This window comes from Ostreococcus tauri (assembly GCF_000214015.3).
Source record: "Ostreococcus tauri WGS project CAID00000000 data, contig chromosome 09, whole genome shotgun sequence".
Classification (NCBI taxonomy): Eukaryota; Viridiplantae; Chlorophyta; class Mamiellophyceae; order Mamiellales; family Bathycoccaceae; genus Ostreococcus; species Ostreococcus tauri.
This window is the reverse complement of record NC_014434.2, coordinates 698,302-713,054: the sequence shown is the minus strand read 5'-3', so window position 1 is coordinate 713,054 and position 14,753 is coordinate 698,302. Positions and strand designations below refer to the sequence as shown.

The 14,753-nt window shown below is 58.2% G+C and overlaps 10 protein-coding genes across 10 annotated transcripts; 4 read left to right on the top strand and 6 right to left on the bottom strand.

Moving 5' to 3' along the window:
• Nucleotides 1-921: 921 nt before the first annotated feature.
• Nucleotides 922-2,460, bottom strand: OT_ostta09g04530 (Ankyrin repeat-containing domain; the record flags this gene model as incomplete). Its single annotated transcript, XM_022983464.1, has 1 exon — nt 922-2,460. The coding sequence occupies one exon, from the start codon at nt 2,458-2,460 to the stop codon at nt 922-924; it is 1,539 nt and encodes a 512-aa protein (XP_022839725.1).
• A 205-nt stretch (nt 2,461-2,665) lies between these two features.
• On the top strand, nt 2,666-3,661 carry OT_ostta09g04520 (unnamed product; the record flags this gene model as incomplete). The annotated part of the gene is made up of 1 exon (XM_003081387.2): nt 2,666-3,661. One exon carries the CDS (start codon nt 2,666-2,668, stop codon nt 3,659-3,661), a length of 996 nt encoding a protein of 331 aa, XP_003081435.2.
• A 186-nt stretch (nt 3,662-3,847) lies between these two features.
• Nucleotides 3,848-5,164, bottom strand: OT_ostta09g04510 (unnamed product; the record flags this gene model as incomplete). Its single annotated transcript, XM_022983463.1, has 1 exon — nt 3,848-5,164. One exon carries the CDS (start codon nt 5,162-5,164, stop codon nt 3,848-3,850), a length of 1,317 nt encoding a protein of 438 aa, XP_022839724.1.
• A 433-nt stretch (nt 5,165-5,597) lies between these two features.
• Nucleotides 5,598-6,323, top strand: OT_ostta09g04500 (Meiotic nuclear division protein 1; the record flags this gene model as incomplete). Its single annotated transcript, XM_022983462.1, has 2 exons — nt 5,598-5,621; nt 5,730-6,323. 2 exons carry the CDS (start codon nt 5,598-5,600, stop codon nt 6,321-6,323), a joined length of 618 nt encoding a protein of 205 aa, XP_022839723.1.
• A 95-nt stretch (nt 6,324-6,418) lies between these two features.
• On the bottom strand, nt 6,419-7,909 carry OT_ostta09g04490 (Thioredoxin-like fold; the record flags this gene model as incomplete). Its single annotated transcript, XM_003081385.1, has 1 exon — nt 6,419-7,909. One exon carries the CDS (start codon nt 7,907-7,909, stop codon nt 6,419-6,421), a length of 1,491 nt encoding a protein of 496 aa, XP_003081433.1.
• Nucleotides 7,910-8,473: 564 nt separating this feature from the next.
• OT_ostta09g04480 (Gem-associated protein 2) lies at nt 8,474-9,262 on the top strand (the record flags this gene model as incomplete). Its single annotated transcript, XM_003081384.2, has 1 exon — nt 8,474-9,262. One exon carries the CDS (start codon nt 8,474-8,476, stop codon nt 9,260-9,262), a length of 789 nt encoding a protein of 262 aa, XP_003081432.2.
• A 70-nt stretch (nt 9,263-9,332) lies between these two features.
• On the top strand, nt 9,333-10,118 carry OT_ostta09g04470 (Ankyrin repeat; the record flags this gene model as incomplete). The annotated part of the gene is made up of 1 exon (XM_022983461.1): nt 9,333-10,118. One exon carries the CDS (start codon nt 9,333-9,335, stop codon nt 10,116-10,118), a length of 786 nt encoding a protein of 261 aa, XP_022839722.1.
• Nucleotides 10,119-10,158: 40 nt separating this feature from the next.
• OT_ostta09g04460 (unnamed product) lies at nt 10,159-10,536 on the bottom strand (the record flags this gene model as incomplete). The annotated part of the gene is made up of 1 exon (XM_022983460.1): nt 10,159-10,536. One exon carries the CDS (start codon nt 10,534-10,536, stop codon nt 10,159-10,161), a length of 378 nt encoding a protein of 125 aa, XP_022839721.1.
• A 261-nt stretch (nt 10,537-10,797) lies between these two features.
• OT_ostta09g04450 (Hly-III-related) lies at nt 10,798-12,292 on the bottom strand (the record flags this gene model as incomplete). The annotated part of the gene is made up of 2 exons (XM_022983459.1): nt 10,798-11,809; nt 11,841-12,292. The coding sequence occupies 2 exons, from the start codon at nt 12,290-12,292 to the stop codon at nt 10,798-10,800; spliced, it is 1,464 nt and encodes a 487-aa protein (XP_022839720.1).
• Nucleotides 12,293-12,597: 305 nt separating this feature from the next.
• OT_ostta09g04440 (Ankyrin repeat) lies at nt 12,598-14,379 on the bottom strand (the record flags this gene model as incomplete). Its single annotated transcript, XM_003081381.2, has 1 exon — nt 12,598-14,379. One exon carries the CDS (start codon nt 14,377-14,379, stop codon nt 12,598-12,600), a length of 1,782 nt encoding a protein of 593 aa, XP_003081429.2.
• Between the last annotated feature and the right edge of the window lie 374 nt (nt 14,380-14,753).

Here is a 14,753-nt window from a genome sequence, read left to right as displayed (position 1 = left end):
CCCTAAACCCTAAACCCTAAACCCTAAACCCTAAACCCTAAACCCTAAACCCTAAACCCTAAACCCTAAACCCTAAACCCTAGAACCCTAAACCCTAAAATGGAGAATCAAAACCCTTGTAAATAAAACCAAAACCCATGTAAATGAAATCAAAACCCTTGATAATAAAATCAAAACCTGTGTAAATGAAATCAAAACCTGTGTAAATGAAATCAAAACCCCTAAGAATAAAATCAAAACCCAAATCCTAAACCAAATCCTAAACCTTAAACCCAAATCCTAAACCCAAATCCTAAACCTTAAACCCAAACCCAAATCCTAAATCCTAATCCCTAAACCTCTAAATCCTAATCCCTAAACCACTAAATCCTAATCCCTAAACCTCTAAATCCTAATCCCTAAACCCTCAACCCTAGAACCCTAAACCTCGAACCCAATTCCCCTAGAATTAGGGTCTAGAACATACAACAAGACCCTACACCAGAGCAACACCACCACGAAAAGAGACAGACACAATGACACACCTCCTCAAAAAATGATGTGAGCGAGAACAGAAAAAAAGTCCGTACCGCGAATGACGGGACGCGCACAGATGACGGAGCGAGCGATGCAAATCCCTCCCGTAGATGTCATTGAATAGGAAACTATTGTAATTCGTCAGGCGAATATTCTTACAATGTACAACATGCGGCGATAATAAATCACGCTGTGTGATGCGTCGCGTCCTCGCTGCCGATGTTCGCAAGTGTCAACGTTTCTGGCGCGTTGTGAACGATTTCCGTTCCATCGGCCCACAGCTCTTCCAGGTTGTACCGCTCTCGGGGAGAAAACGTGCACCATGCATGATCCACAATCTACAGCCATCCAGTCTCTATCTCCGCCGTTCTCCGCGCCCTCAATGATGGGTTGAAGCTGCCCGCATCAGTCATCTGCCCAGAGTTGGGCTATCATGTTGTTTATTTTTGCGCGCGCGCGTTCGAGCTCGGCTTTGGGCTCGGCGTACTCGCGCTCTGGGATGTAGCCGTTTCGCGCATGCGAGAGTGCGAGATTGACGATGAAGCTTGTCTCAGCGGCTTGCGCATCGCGTTCGAGGCGCAACAATGTGATGGATGTCTCGTATCCGGGGCATTGGTGATCGATCACGTACGATAAACAGTTCCAACAATCCTCCACTCGGTTTTCTCTCCCTCGGCGTACACTTTCGGCGGCGCGGCTGCACGTCTCATCCCACGCACATCCGTGCTCGTGTGCGTACTTCAAACACTCAAACTGCCCGCGTCCGGCGGCCCACGTGCACGTCTCTTCATTCCACGCACACCCGTGCTCGTGTGCGTACTTCAAGCACTCCAAATGGCCGCTCCCGGCGGCGCACTTGCACGTCTCTTTATTCCACGCACATCCATGTTCGTGTGCGTACTTCAAACACTCCAAATGACCGCTCCCAGCGGCGGACGCACACGTCCTTTCATCCCACGCACACCCGTGCTCGTGTGCGTACTTCAAACACTCCAAATGACCGTTCCCAGCGGCGTAATCACACGTCACTTCATCCCACGCACACCCGTGCTCGTGTGCGTACTTCAAACACTCCAAATGACCGTTATTGGCAGCCCGTGAGCACGTCTCTTCATTCCACGCACACCCGTGCTCGTGTGCGTACTTCAAGCACTCCAAATGGCCGCTCCCGGCGGCGCACTTGCACGTCTCTTTATTCCACGCACATCCGTGCTCGTGTGCGTACTTCAAACACTCAAACTGCCCGCGTCCGGCGGCCCACGTGCACGTCTCTTCATCCCACGCACACCCGTGCTCGTGTGCGTACTTCAAACACTCCAAATGACCGTTCCCAGCGGCGTAATCACACGTCTCTTCATTCCACGCACACCCGCGCTCGTGTGCGTACTTCAAACACTCCAACTGCCCGCTCCTGGCGGCGTACATGCACGTCCTTTCATCCCACGCACATCCGTGCTCGTGTGCGAACTTCAAGCACTCCAAATGACCGTTCTCAGCGGCGTACATGCACGTCTCCGCATCCCATGCATACCCGTGCTCGTGCAAGAACTTCAGACGCTCCTTTAGCCCCTTCTCCGCCGCTCGAACCACCGGTGTCTTCTCGTCACCGAAAGGAACCTCGGCCGTCGGCGTCTCGACGAGAACGCGCGCCAACGTCGCGCAACGCGCGTCGTCCCACGCCACCGCCACATCGATCGCGTACGCATCAAACTCCGGAAACTCCTCGACCAACGCGCGCCGAAGACGTTTTCTCGTCCTCGCCTCGCGCGCGTCCTCGTCCAACATCGATCGCATCCTCTCATACATCGCGCCGTGCTCGCGTCTCAAGTCTCGTCTCAGTCGTCCCAAGGCATCGTCGCCGCCGCCGTCGTCGTCGTCGCCGCAAAACGCGTGCGCGCGCTCTGTCTCGGCCACCACATCGACCGTGCGGTCGTCCGACGCCATGGCGTCGCGCGCGGCGACGCGGTGCGTCGGCCAGTGACGTTCGTCGTAACGACCACTCGGTCGATTACACCTTACGATTACACCTTTCGATTACACGTTACAAGAAGGCACTCGTCGGTGAGTACCGGAGGTCGAGCGACGGGCGCGAGGGGAGGTCGAGCGACCGAGTATCCTCGGTTCAAACAGGCATTTGTCGACGCACGCGATGACCGATGCAGTCGCGCACGCGTCACCGGCATGGAGAACGTACTCGTTAAACCCGTCGCTTCAACCGGACTGGATGAGTGGCACGGCGGAAGAAGAGGCGGTCAAAACAGCAGAAGATGATCTCGAGCGCTCGTTCAAGAGCAAACCATTTTTCAAGGACCGATTATACGTGAAATTCGCCCGAGTACGAGACGAGTACGACAAGCCGACGCCCGACGGCCTCGAGGCGTTCAAACGCCTCTTACGGGCGAGTTATCTTCGCAAAGTAGAGCGCATCGACGAAGATATTCGAGTTTTGGAAGCTCAGCTACAAGACGAGAACATCTCTGAAACGCGACGGTCGGTTATCCCGCAGCAGGTCGAGGACGCTCGTGCGAAATTAAAAGAGGCAGACAGTTCGTTGAACGCGTGTTGCGCCGATGTTGATGCGGTCATCGCAGATTTAAGAGGATTGTCCGATAAAATTGCCGGCATAAAAGAGCATGCCTCTGAAAAACTCCAGCAGCACAAAAGAAAAAGGACTGGTGCATCTTTGGAACGCAACCTCGAGGAGTTGAGCGATGCGTTGCGCTGCTACGAGGCGAAAAGGGAACAGGCGAGGCTCACCCTTACTGGGTTTCGTGGGAATTATGGGTCCTGTCCATCCCAGTATGTTCTCCACTCAAGCAGAGGTCCTAGAGGTAAAAGTGAAATTAACTTCATTGTTCATCCTGTGGGTGTCACAGGCTGCGATGGCAGTTGCCTGAGTGTTGGTGGACTTGTTTCGATTGATGTTCACGGTCAGTTTAACGTACCAAAATGGCAACCTGAATGGGGACCTGAGAAGCAATTTTGTGCGTGCAAAAGCTTCCAAGACTGGGACAAAGTCGACGCCCAAGACCTTCTTTACAGCGCGCTTCGTGGCGTAGAGGGCGCGCTAAAGGCGCTTGGTGGTTCGGGAGATGACTGGGAGATGACCGAGCTTCGGATACACCCCGATTCGAGTTCTTCGTAGTAGACGTCGATCGTCGACTATTTTCGAAAATGTTTTGTAAGAATCATACTTGTACCTATACACTACAACGTGATTTCATCCGAGCCGATGATCAGCTCTTCCGCGACGCGACCGCCCATCGTGACGTTGGGCATCGCCGATAGCCGTCGTCGCGTCATTCGGAGCTCATCCTTCTACCTTTGTTCACTATACCGGTAAACGAACCGGATATCGCACTCGAATCGTGAGATAGTTTCCACTCTCGTCGTTGTCGACCGCGAAGCGCCCACCGACTTTTTCGACGAGCCGCCTCGCGATGCGCATCCCCGCCTGCGCGTTTTCCTCTGCGCGCACAAAGCCAGACACGTTGGACGCATCCACGTTGAGCGCGACGTCCACGACGTTCGTTTGTGCCCGCGGTGAATCGTCAACGAGCACGTCAATAGTCGATCCTGGTGGGGAGACGACGAGCGCGACGTCGATGATCTCTGCGAGCGCGGATCGCACGTCCAATGGAGACGCGCTCACGATGGCGGGTGCGTCTCCTTCCGGGAGCGTCGCACGAACCGTCAAGCCACCGCTCGTCGCGACGACGTCCGAGGTGGCCAGTAGCGTGACTAGAACCTTAGTGATGTCGCACATGTCGTCCTTCATCGCGCCGACGGAAACTTCTCGTGCGCTCAGCGCGTTGTCATCGGTGAGCAACAGCGGCTCTCGTTTTCGTTCACTTTGCTGCGCGCCTCCGCCGCGATATGATACCCCCTCAATTTTCGTCGTTGCGTTCGGGTAGAGTACGCTCTCTAACTGACGACTGAGCTCGGCGAGCGCGTCGCCTTGCTGTACCATGGCCTCCGCCATGTCGCCAGCCGGATCGTCGGGCTTCAAATGAATCTTGAGCATGCCGCCGAGCGTGCGCAACGCGTTGAGCGGTTGACGACTCTCGTACAGGTAAACACCGAGTTTTTGGTCCGCACGATATGCCGCCGCGGCGGCGAGGACGTTATTCCGATGAATGGCCCACGCGTCGGTGAAGGCGTTCGCCGCGCTCTCCAAGAACTGTTTTTGTTTCGACGAGAACGCTTCCGCGACGTCCGCCGCGCGCGAAGTACGCTCGACGACGATTATCCCGACGAGTGATTCCTCAAAGCATAAGCACGCCACAACGGCGTTCGCCGAGGGTAATTCGAACGTCTTCTGCGCCGCTAAAGTTTCCTCCGGCGCGTCCCAGTCAATGGCGCTCGCCTCTTCCTCCTCCGTCACGTCCCAGTCTCCAGAAAAGTTTGACCCAGTCTGCGCGTTCGATGGCTTGGGCGGCCACGACGCGATTCGAGTCAAACGCATCTTTGACGAGCCTTGCGTCGGTCCTCGGAGATAAATCATCGCCCTCGCGTCCAAGCCGTCGTCGTCGTCGCTCTCCCCGACCGCTCTCGCGACGGCTTCGCAATGGCTCAGCGCGTACTTGGCGAATAAATCCGCCTCCTGCGGTCTCGACGCCGTCGACGTCGTCCTCGCGAGTGACATCATCGCCCGAGACGTCGTCGTCGTCGTCGTTTCATCGAACGACACGTCCTCGGACGACACCGCGAACGTGTTAGTCGAAGACGACGTCTCGCGTCGTCCACGATGCGTCGACGGACGACGCCGTCGTGGACGACGCCGTGACGCCGACGCCGACGACGCCGACGACGCCGACGACGCGCGCGATGGAGCTCGCGTCGACGCGCGCGCGCCCGTCGTCGTCGCGAACGACATCGTCGCTCGCACGCGACGCGCGCGTTTGTGCGTCGACGCGTGGGCACCTCGACGGGGGTGGATGTTCCCTCACACGCGGGTGTGTGTGTCTCGTGGCGACGGGCCACGGGGCCACGGGCGCGGCGACGCGCGCGTCCGCGTCGAAGCGCGACGCGCGCACCGACGGCGCGGCGAGGACGATCGACGCGCGCGGACGCGGGTGAGAATGGTCAAGGGAATGTCCGCCGAGGTGCGCGTTCGAACGCGGCGCGGCGAGGACGGGGAGAGAGGGCGCGCGAGATGAGGAGTGCCTCGATTTCGAATCTGAACTCACCTTTCGCGGTTTGACGTCGCGCAGGACAAGCGCCAGAACGTGCTGGCGGTGTTTCACGAATCGAGCGAACCGTGGTTACTGAAACCGCTCGAAAAAGAGGCGGCGAGGAAAGGTGTTCGCGCGGATGTGGTGAAGGATGTCTTACAGTCGCTGGTCGACGACGACTTGGTCCGCGTCGATAAGATTGGCACGATGAACTGGTACTGGTCGTTCCCTGGAGAGGCGTCGAATAAGGCGACGATGGCGTTGGAAAACGCGGAAGCGACCAAGGCGCGATTAGAGCAAGAAAAAGCGGCGCTGGAAAAAGAACTGGCCAAGGTGAAGAAGCAAAATCCAGAAACCGGTGAACGCGACGCGTTAATCGCAAAGTTGACTGAGGCGAAGGCGATCAACGAGCGACTCAAGGCGGAACTAAGCGCGTTTTCGAGTTCGAATCCGGAAACCGTGGAGGCCATGCGAGAGGGCGCCAAACTATCGAAGCAGGCGGCTAATTTGTGGACGGACAACGTGTTCATGATGAAGTCGTGGGTGGAGAGCAAGATGGGGGATTCGGGGCAGGTCAAGCAGTTTTTCAAGTCGGAAGGGATCAACTTGGATTCATTCGACTACATCGAGTGAGTGAGTAATTAGACAGTTTTCGAAACAGCATGTACATGAAACGCAAACGCGCGAAACGGTTCCCATGTAAGAACGCATTCATCTTCGTGCGCCACTCACTTTTCGGTTTCCACGAAAAGAGCTCCGTTCGGGTGAACACCGCAGTCAGCGAGCGAGACTTTTTCCCCTCTTCCGAACGTTCTCCGCGGAAAGTTCGTAATCAGGCTGTATCGCACTTCGTCTAAACCCTCCAGTGTATCGACAAAGTCATACACGTCGGAAATCGGGTCCGAGCCGCGAAACCTCCGCTCGGCTCTGGAGCCGTCGGGCAGACGAATCGCGAGCTTAGACACTCCTTCGGCGCCTTCTTCCGGTTCCTCACGAAGGCGTTTCGTCTTCTCAACGCGTCGTGATTCAATCTCTTCCTGGCGCGCCCGTTCAGCTTCCTCCTCTCTTTGTTTCGCTTCGGCTGCAAGTCTCTCCTCTTCGGCGACGCGCGCGCACTCAGCCTCTTCCTGCGCACGCTTTGCCTCGACTTCCCTCTCGCGCGCTGCATCACGCGCGAGTGATTCTGCGAACGCAGCTTCTTGTTCTTCTCGCAGTCGGCGACTCGCATCCACTTCGGCGACGCGCGCGCGAGCACTATCCAAGCTGCTGTTTTGCACGTTCAGCGCTTCATCACACGCCCCAATCAATGTTGGAGCGTCGGTGAATCCCTCGCACGACATCACGAGACTCGTTTCACTCCCACTTACCGAATCCAAGATTGCCACGAACGGGTAAGACGCAGGTTCAATTCCGTTCGCCAACGCGCGCGCGTCTCCGTCGAGAACATTTCCTCCCCACGCAACAAAATTCTCGTTCACGTACGCCGCGATGAGCGGCGAGGTGAGGACTTGCGAACAGAAAACCTCAGACTCGTGGTGTAACGGAGAATGTAAGTACACGAAGAGTAACTTTGTCTCACGACGAGCGAACTGCAGCGCTTCTCTGTGAGACAGTTGCATGAAGCGGATTCCAACCGTGGGATCTTCCGGGTGAAAAGAATCCGAAAACCACGCGCTGAACTCCGTGGCTCGAGCCTCCGACGCGTCGTCGTTTTCGATACCGCGCACTTGCCGTCGGCGCCGCGTGTGAGTCGCCGCTGTCACCGAGCGCTCTCCGAACGCGAGACGCAAGAGCGGACTCGATAGTCGCGCGTACACCTCCGACGGGAGCGCGATGCGAAGTGCGACGTCGATGGCGCTCACCGATAGTTTCACCACCGCGCGGACGATGCCCACGCCCACGGCGGCGACGAATGAAAGCGGGTTCCCGATACCACCCTCCCGTCTCGTCGCTCCGTCGCCTCGTCGCCGCGCCGTCCCCGTCGCCGTCGTCGCCGCCGTCGAGGTCCCTCCCTCGTCCCTCGCGTTTCGTCGTCGCCGCACTCCGACGTTCGGTACCGGTGCGTCGTTCGCCTCGCTCTCGCCGCCTAATCCGAGCTCGACCGCTCGCTGTAGGTTCCATCCACACGAACGTAATCTCTCCTCGGCCCGTTCGCGATCGACGTGTAAGACCTCGCTCAGGACGCGCACGGCGTTCTCGCGATCGACGTCATCGTCCATCCCGCGCGTTCACGGCGTCGTCCGCGCGTCGTGACCCCGAGCGCGGTCGACGTCGAGCGCGCGAGAGAGAGTCACGCAGCGGTTGACGCGGGTCCACGGGCGTGGGGTAAAACCGACCGACGCGTGCGGGTGCGCGCAGACGCCGTCGCGGGTCCACCGCGCGCGCGTGGGGGCGCGAACGACGACGAACGACGCGGTGCGGGCGCGCGGGCGGCGCGAACGACGAACGCGAACGCGAACGCGAACGCGTGACTTTCGGTGCTCTATAATCCTAACGCACGAGGCGAAGAGCCACGTCTCGATGCGTCTTGAAGAGCACCTACATCGACCGCGGGATTAGGCCCCCGCACCGCGAGAACGCGGGGTGATCGCGTGCGATCGCTTCGGCGTCGGCTTCGACGCTCGACGCACGTTTGAGCGAGGGAGACGACGACGGCGGGACATCTCTCTCGCGCGCGCTTTTTGACCACGACGCGTCGAAGGACAGGGATTGACGCCGCTCGAACGCACATCGCAGGTCGGGGGCGTTGGTAGAGAATTGCAAATTCGTGAAAACCAGTCGCCATGGAGCGGGACCAGACCGCTGATGACGAGAGCGAATCGAGTGAGAGCGTCGACGACGAAGGGCTGCGCCGCCAGGTACTAGAGGTTGACGGAGAGCCCGACTATGCCAGTGGACCTCCGATGGACGGTTTCGAGTACCTCAGGCGCGTAGCTTACGAAGCAAGACAGAGTCCAGATATAATGCGCGCGGAGAACTTGGACGCGAGCGTGTTCTCGACACAGAGCGCAGGCGTTTACGCCGCCAAAGTGGACGAAGAGACAGAACTTGCGCCGCCGGATTGGGCGAAACCGAATCGCGAGTGGACACGACGAACGGTTGGCGATTTTAGTGATTTAAGGATTCATGTCTCTCGAATGCTCGCGTCGACTTCGACACGAAACTGTAGCGGCGCGAGTGGGACGTCGGCGTATCCGCGTTGCGGAGATCGAAGGGCGTGGGAAAAGCTATGCGCGGAAATCGTGGAGCCGCCAATCGGAGCGGTCTTGGCCATGGATGCCGTCACGTGCGCGCACTTACTTCGTCACGTCTCTCACGCGTTGTGCAGGTATGATTACGACGGTGATAATGCAGATTTCGAGGAGATCATTAGGCTGTTGAGATGGTTTCACGCGCTCTGCGCACGCGTAGATTTACCCCTCGATCCAGACACAGAGGCGGGAATACGATCGGCGATGAAGGGCGTTGCTCGAGGCAGATTATCGGTGGTGTCCGGAGAAGACGCGCTCGTAGCACATTTCAATCTCGCGATTGCGATTGGTGGTGGGTACTTCAAGCAGTGGCGAGAGTGACGAGCAACGTGAGCCAAAAATAGACGCGCGTCTACCTCATTTGCTGACGAGCGAAGGCTCGCGCGTGATGATGTCGATCCTGGAAGCCGTAGCGTGCGGTTCCGTGGACGATGTTGATTCAGCGCTCAAGACAGGTGAGTGCATAGACGTATTGAACGAATTAGGAGAGGCTGCGCTCATGATTGCGACACGGGCGCGAGACGTCACAATGGTTCGACACCTTTTGGAGCGCGGAGCAAATTGCCGACTTAGGAATGCAAACGGCGATACGTCACTTCATGTAGCGTGCTTCACGGGTCAATTAAAAGTGGTCGAAGCGTTGCTCTCCCACGGCGCTCTTCTGGAAGGTTTGGGCGAACAGTCCAACCGACCGATTCATCTCGCCTGCGCGGGAGGATTTGAGGACGTCGTGGCGTGCCTGCTCCTTCGCGGGTGCGTTGTGAACGCGCAGAACGCGAATGGTGCGCTCCCGAGTACGCTCTGTGCGAAGTTTGAACGCGTGAGAGCGATCGTCAGCGACATCGAGAGACTTGGTGAAGTGTCGCGCGACGCGCTTCGACGAGAAGTCGCCGCTCGAGGCGCGACAGTGGCCATTGAGAGGCGGAATATTGCGCGGGAGGAGGATGAGCGGAGGGTTCGCGAAGCGCAAGAGCAGGACGCACAACGAGCCGAGACAACGCGAGCGCGTGACGCAGAGCTGCGAAGAATTGTTGCCGAGAAAGACGCAGCGCTTGCGGAGATCGCCGCGTTGCGCGAAAAGGAAGAGGAAAGGCTCAAGGTAGAGGAGGCGAAAAAGGCGAAGAGAGCCAAACTCGCTGCAAAGAAAGCGAAAGTTGGCGTGGGGAAGAGAACGTAGTATGTAGCGAAGTGCCGGTAGCTATTCGCTTCGATTGTCATTAGAGTATCGGTAAATTTGATAAAAGGATGTACGCCGAGGTTACCAGCTGTGCGGGCGTTCTCGTGGCGCAAAGATTTGCGCGCCAATTCTCCCGGTGTGTCCGCCAAGATTTGGAGTCGAGAAATTTTAACGCAAACACCGTCACTTCGAAGTTCCATAAGATGAGTCGCAGTTGAGCGAACGTGCAGGTTTGACATTGTTTCATGAGGGCGTCGATGTGTGACGACAGCCGATCCAATCTCTGCCAGTGCGATGACGATTTCTGCAGAAAGTGATGAATCTCCGAGCGCGCGTGGACAACGCTCGGGTGCTCCTGGGTGGTTTCTTCGGTGAGGTGCGCGTAACCATCCGTGAGCTCGTCGCACTGCGTGTCCATCGATCAACTCGAACTGCGTGGAAGTTGCCGTGAACGCTCGTTTGATTGAGTTGAGCAAAGTCTCAACTCTAGACTCCTTGTCATCTTTTCCCGTCGACGCAATAACGAGTGCAATCGCGAAGAAGACGCGCGCCAGGGCAAGAGCGATGCCAGAGATCACCGTTCGAATGCGATCACTCATGCGCGCCGCGGAATCGTACGGGAGAGCGTCTTCTGCTTAAGTATGTGACAACTTGTCAACGACGGGACAGATGCTAGTGACTAATGAGACGGATATTTGAAGTGGGATCCCAGGTGATACCAGTCGAGAAGCAACTCATGATCGGCCTCGCACGTGTAGTTGTCACGCCAGGTGAGATAGATCATACTCGCTCTGTAGTGGAACCACGCCGAGGAAACCACCAAGAAATGGAAAATATTGTGACTGCAGCCAAAGTGATCAAACGATCCCGGACGGAAGCGCTCGGGAATTTGCAACCCGTACAAAGCCGCACCCGAAATGTAACCCACCGCCATGGCCATTTCCCAACGAAAAGCTTCCATGACCGGAGTCGGGGTGATGCGCCAAACGAAAAAAACCTGCTGAAAAATAGGGAAAATTCCAAAGCTACCCAAGGCAACGAAGAGCGTTGCGCGCAGATGCGCATATTCCACCTTTTGGAAAGCCTTGAGGTAAGTAGGGATCAATGCGAGGCACCCTAATGTGGTGACCCCCGTCAGGTAAAAGAATCTGAAACCCGGCAGGCAGTAATACTGATAATGAACGATCGGATAGAAACTGGAAACAATCAATACCGCGATGCCGAAGTAGTCGAGCCGCCACATCTGTTCCGATTCAACCTTTCCAACGCAGCAATACGTGTGACACACCGCGCTCAAGGATAGACACAACACCGCTCCGGCTAAGAACAGATACATTGGCCATCGTGCGACCGGCTTCACGGGCTCAGGATCGTCCGGCACGTGTTCAATATGTTGCTGAAGCTGCTTCAACTTGGTCCTCAATTTTCTGCACTGCTCGGCAAATGCACTGAAGTCATCACCGCCCGATCGCTCGAGCGCCGTGAGTACCTTTTGCGTTTTAATGAGCGATCGTCTAAGAATCATTCGGCGCTTATCCACCTTGAAAGCTTCCTCGCCGGTCTCCAAGTGCTCCGCGAGCTCGTGAGTTACGTTGAGCAACTCGTGCGCGACGTCGTGCACAGCGTGACCTGCGGCGCTCCCCTTCAAAACTTTCTCGTGTAGATCCACGTCGATCGCGCGTAAATCATCTCTATCTCGCCGGTATGTCCTGTCTCCATCGCGTGGCGTACTGAATCCTCTCCACGCGCGCCACGTCCGCACCCGTTACCCAATAGTCCGGCGGCGCCGACAATCCCACCCCGGCGTGCGTCGTCTGAAACGTCCGCACGATCAGCGCGACGAACATCACCATCCCGATTAAATGACTCCATATGTTCACCGTGTCGTTGTGCCACTTAAACACGCTCGCAGTGGCGCCGCGCCAGCCGAAGCCAACCCGGTAGCCGCTCCGCACGTGTCTGTTCCAAATCATCCACTCCGGTGTGTCCTCGATCGAGCACACCCTGCACGTCCACGCCGGGCACGGCTTCGAGTGGCGATCATCGTCGTCGTCCGCGCCGGGGAGAACGAACGGGCCTCGGGCGCGCACGGGCACGGTCTTCGCGGACGCGCCGTTAGACCGCACATTTTCGTCGCCGCTGAGCGCTTTATTGGCTCTACGCGTCGTCGGCATGAGCACTGGCTCGGTTCAGAGGGACGTTATCGGTGACTCTGAGGTACAACGCGCGCGTCGGCGATGTTGACGCGCGCGTAGGGGAGTGAAGGACGAGTTTGGCCGGTTGAAGGTCTCAAGGGCTGACGCGACGCAACGCACGCTGCGGGTTGGTGGACAATCGAGCGCTCAGTATCGAAGCGTCAAGGCATGAGTACTTGTACAAGACATTGAGAAATACCATAATTGCGGGTCACTACGTAGGTTCGCGCGACGACCGAGGTGGTTTCACCACAAACGGGATTGTGCTCGATGTTCGTTTTCCCCTACCCGACGAACTCGAAACATGTCGCGCCATCAAAGTTTCGTATGTTTGTCATCCCGCCGTGTTTTTGGATGAAATCGGAGATGGCATCGAAGCGAAAGTGAAGGGTAAAGTGCAGAGCGGTGTTCCCGCGCTTGTTCTGTGCGTTGGGATCGGCGCCACTTCGGATGAGGAGTTTTACGCATCGTCCTTGACCGTTCTGGCTCGCGATGATGAGCGGTGTGTTCCCATGCTCGTCTCTTGCGTCCAGAGGAACGCCTTTGACGATCAGCTTTTTCATCTCGTCGTAACGCCCGTGACGGGCGTAGGAAAATATGTTTCGAATCTCTGAGACCTTGAAGGGTTGGTGCGGAACCATTCCTCGAGGAATTTTAGGCTTGAGGACCACGGCTGTGGCGGAATCCGAAACCGGTGAATCGGGCGCTGGGAACTCATTTGGCGGCAACAGTGCTAGACCACGATCACGCTTCTGAGCTCCAACCTCCGTCTTGGTCGGTCCCACGTCTGGTGCAGCTGGCGCTCGAGTAGCGCCGTGGTCCAATCCCAATCCTTGACTTGGTTTGGGCATTCCCACGCGTTTCCTCGGTTGCAAATCCCTAGCAGACATTACGTACGGATTCGGCTCTACGTGTACCGGCGCTGCTGGTATCGGCGCCGACTGAGGTTCCGGGGCGAAGACGTCAGCGTTCACTCGCGGAGTCTCCGGAAAAGTCGCGAGCGCCGGGGCTCTGTACGTCGCCTGTGGCATCCCGAAAGCGTCCTCGATCGTCCTCGTACGCTCGGACGGATTCTCCCTACCGACCAACGCTTTGACTGCGGCGCTCAATCCTCGAGGTGGTGCGAACGGGTCGCTCGAGCGCTCCTTCGCCGCGACAGTTCTTGTTGACATTGGCTCGTGAAATGCTCGAGGCACTTTTGTCGCTGTTGCGCTCACGATAGTCTCGTTCTTCTCCACTCGCTCTCTCGGTGCCGACGTCACACGGTTCTCCATTGGTCCAACTTTCGAAGACTGCAGACGCTGCACCATATCTTTGAGTGGATCGGAAGCCTGCGTGGACTTTGGTGCCTGCTCAATTGGCTTTGGCGCGAGCTGAGACATGGACATCATTGGCACCGGTTTAGGCGCGAGCGCCGCCATGGTGACGCTCGGTGTCTTCGTATGAATTGTCGCCTCTTCCGCCACCGCCGGTTCTCTCATCTCCTCGTCGAGCGCTTTCTCTGACTCATCTGTGCCGCCGCTCGTTTTCCTATGAAGCGTCGTCTTCAGTCGTTGAAACGCGTTGGCTCGGTTACCTTTGACCTCGCCACTCGTCCCCTCGATCGGCCTCGGTGTCCCCTCTGGCGAAGTCGTCCTGTGATCATCCGCGTCTTCGTACGTGTCCTGCTCCTCGACGCCCAATTGCGACCGCAACGCCTCCGGTCCCGCGCCCGCCTCCGCCTCCGCCGCGCGGCGCCGTTCCTCCTCCAAATGTCGCTCGATCGCCTCTCTCCGCATCACCTCCTCGTCTATTTCCTCACGCACCGCCGTCTTCGCCCGGACGATCTCCCGCTCCATCTCTCGCTCGAGCTCGTCGATCGCCGCGTCTCGCTCCGCCTCCGCCGCCTCCGCCTCCGCCTCCAGCGCGTCCGCCCGCGCGTCGCCCTGACGCCTCGCGCGCGCCACCGCCGCCCGTTTCACCGTGATTTTCATCTCATGCACCGCGCGCGTGCGTCGCAGCAACCGCTCGTACTCCGTTCGCACCGCGTCGATCGCCGCGTCGACGCTCGCGGCGTCCGCGGCCATCACTCCGAGCGTCCCCCCGCGGGGGTTTCGCGCACGCGCACCGCGCTCTCTCTCGCGCTCGCGCGCCGCGTCGGACCACGCGAAGCGCCCGCGCGCGCGATCGGTCGCGCGGCGCGCGCGTCCGGCGACGCGTCGACCGGTGGCGCGCGGGTCTGACGTGGGCACGAATTAATTAATGTAAAGCCCCGCCATCGCACGACGCGCGATGGACGACACCGCGGACGCGCGCCGCGCCCGGCTCGCCGCCCTGCGCGCGCGCGCCGAGACGACGCGCGCGGACGGAGCGACGGACGCGGACGGTGCGGGGGCGACGACGGGGACGACGGCGATCGCGTTTAGGAATTACGTCCCGCGAGACGGTGACCTGGCGAGTC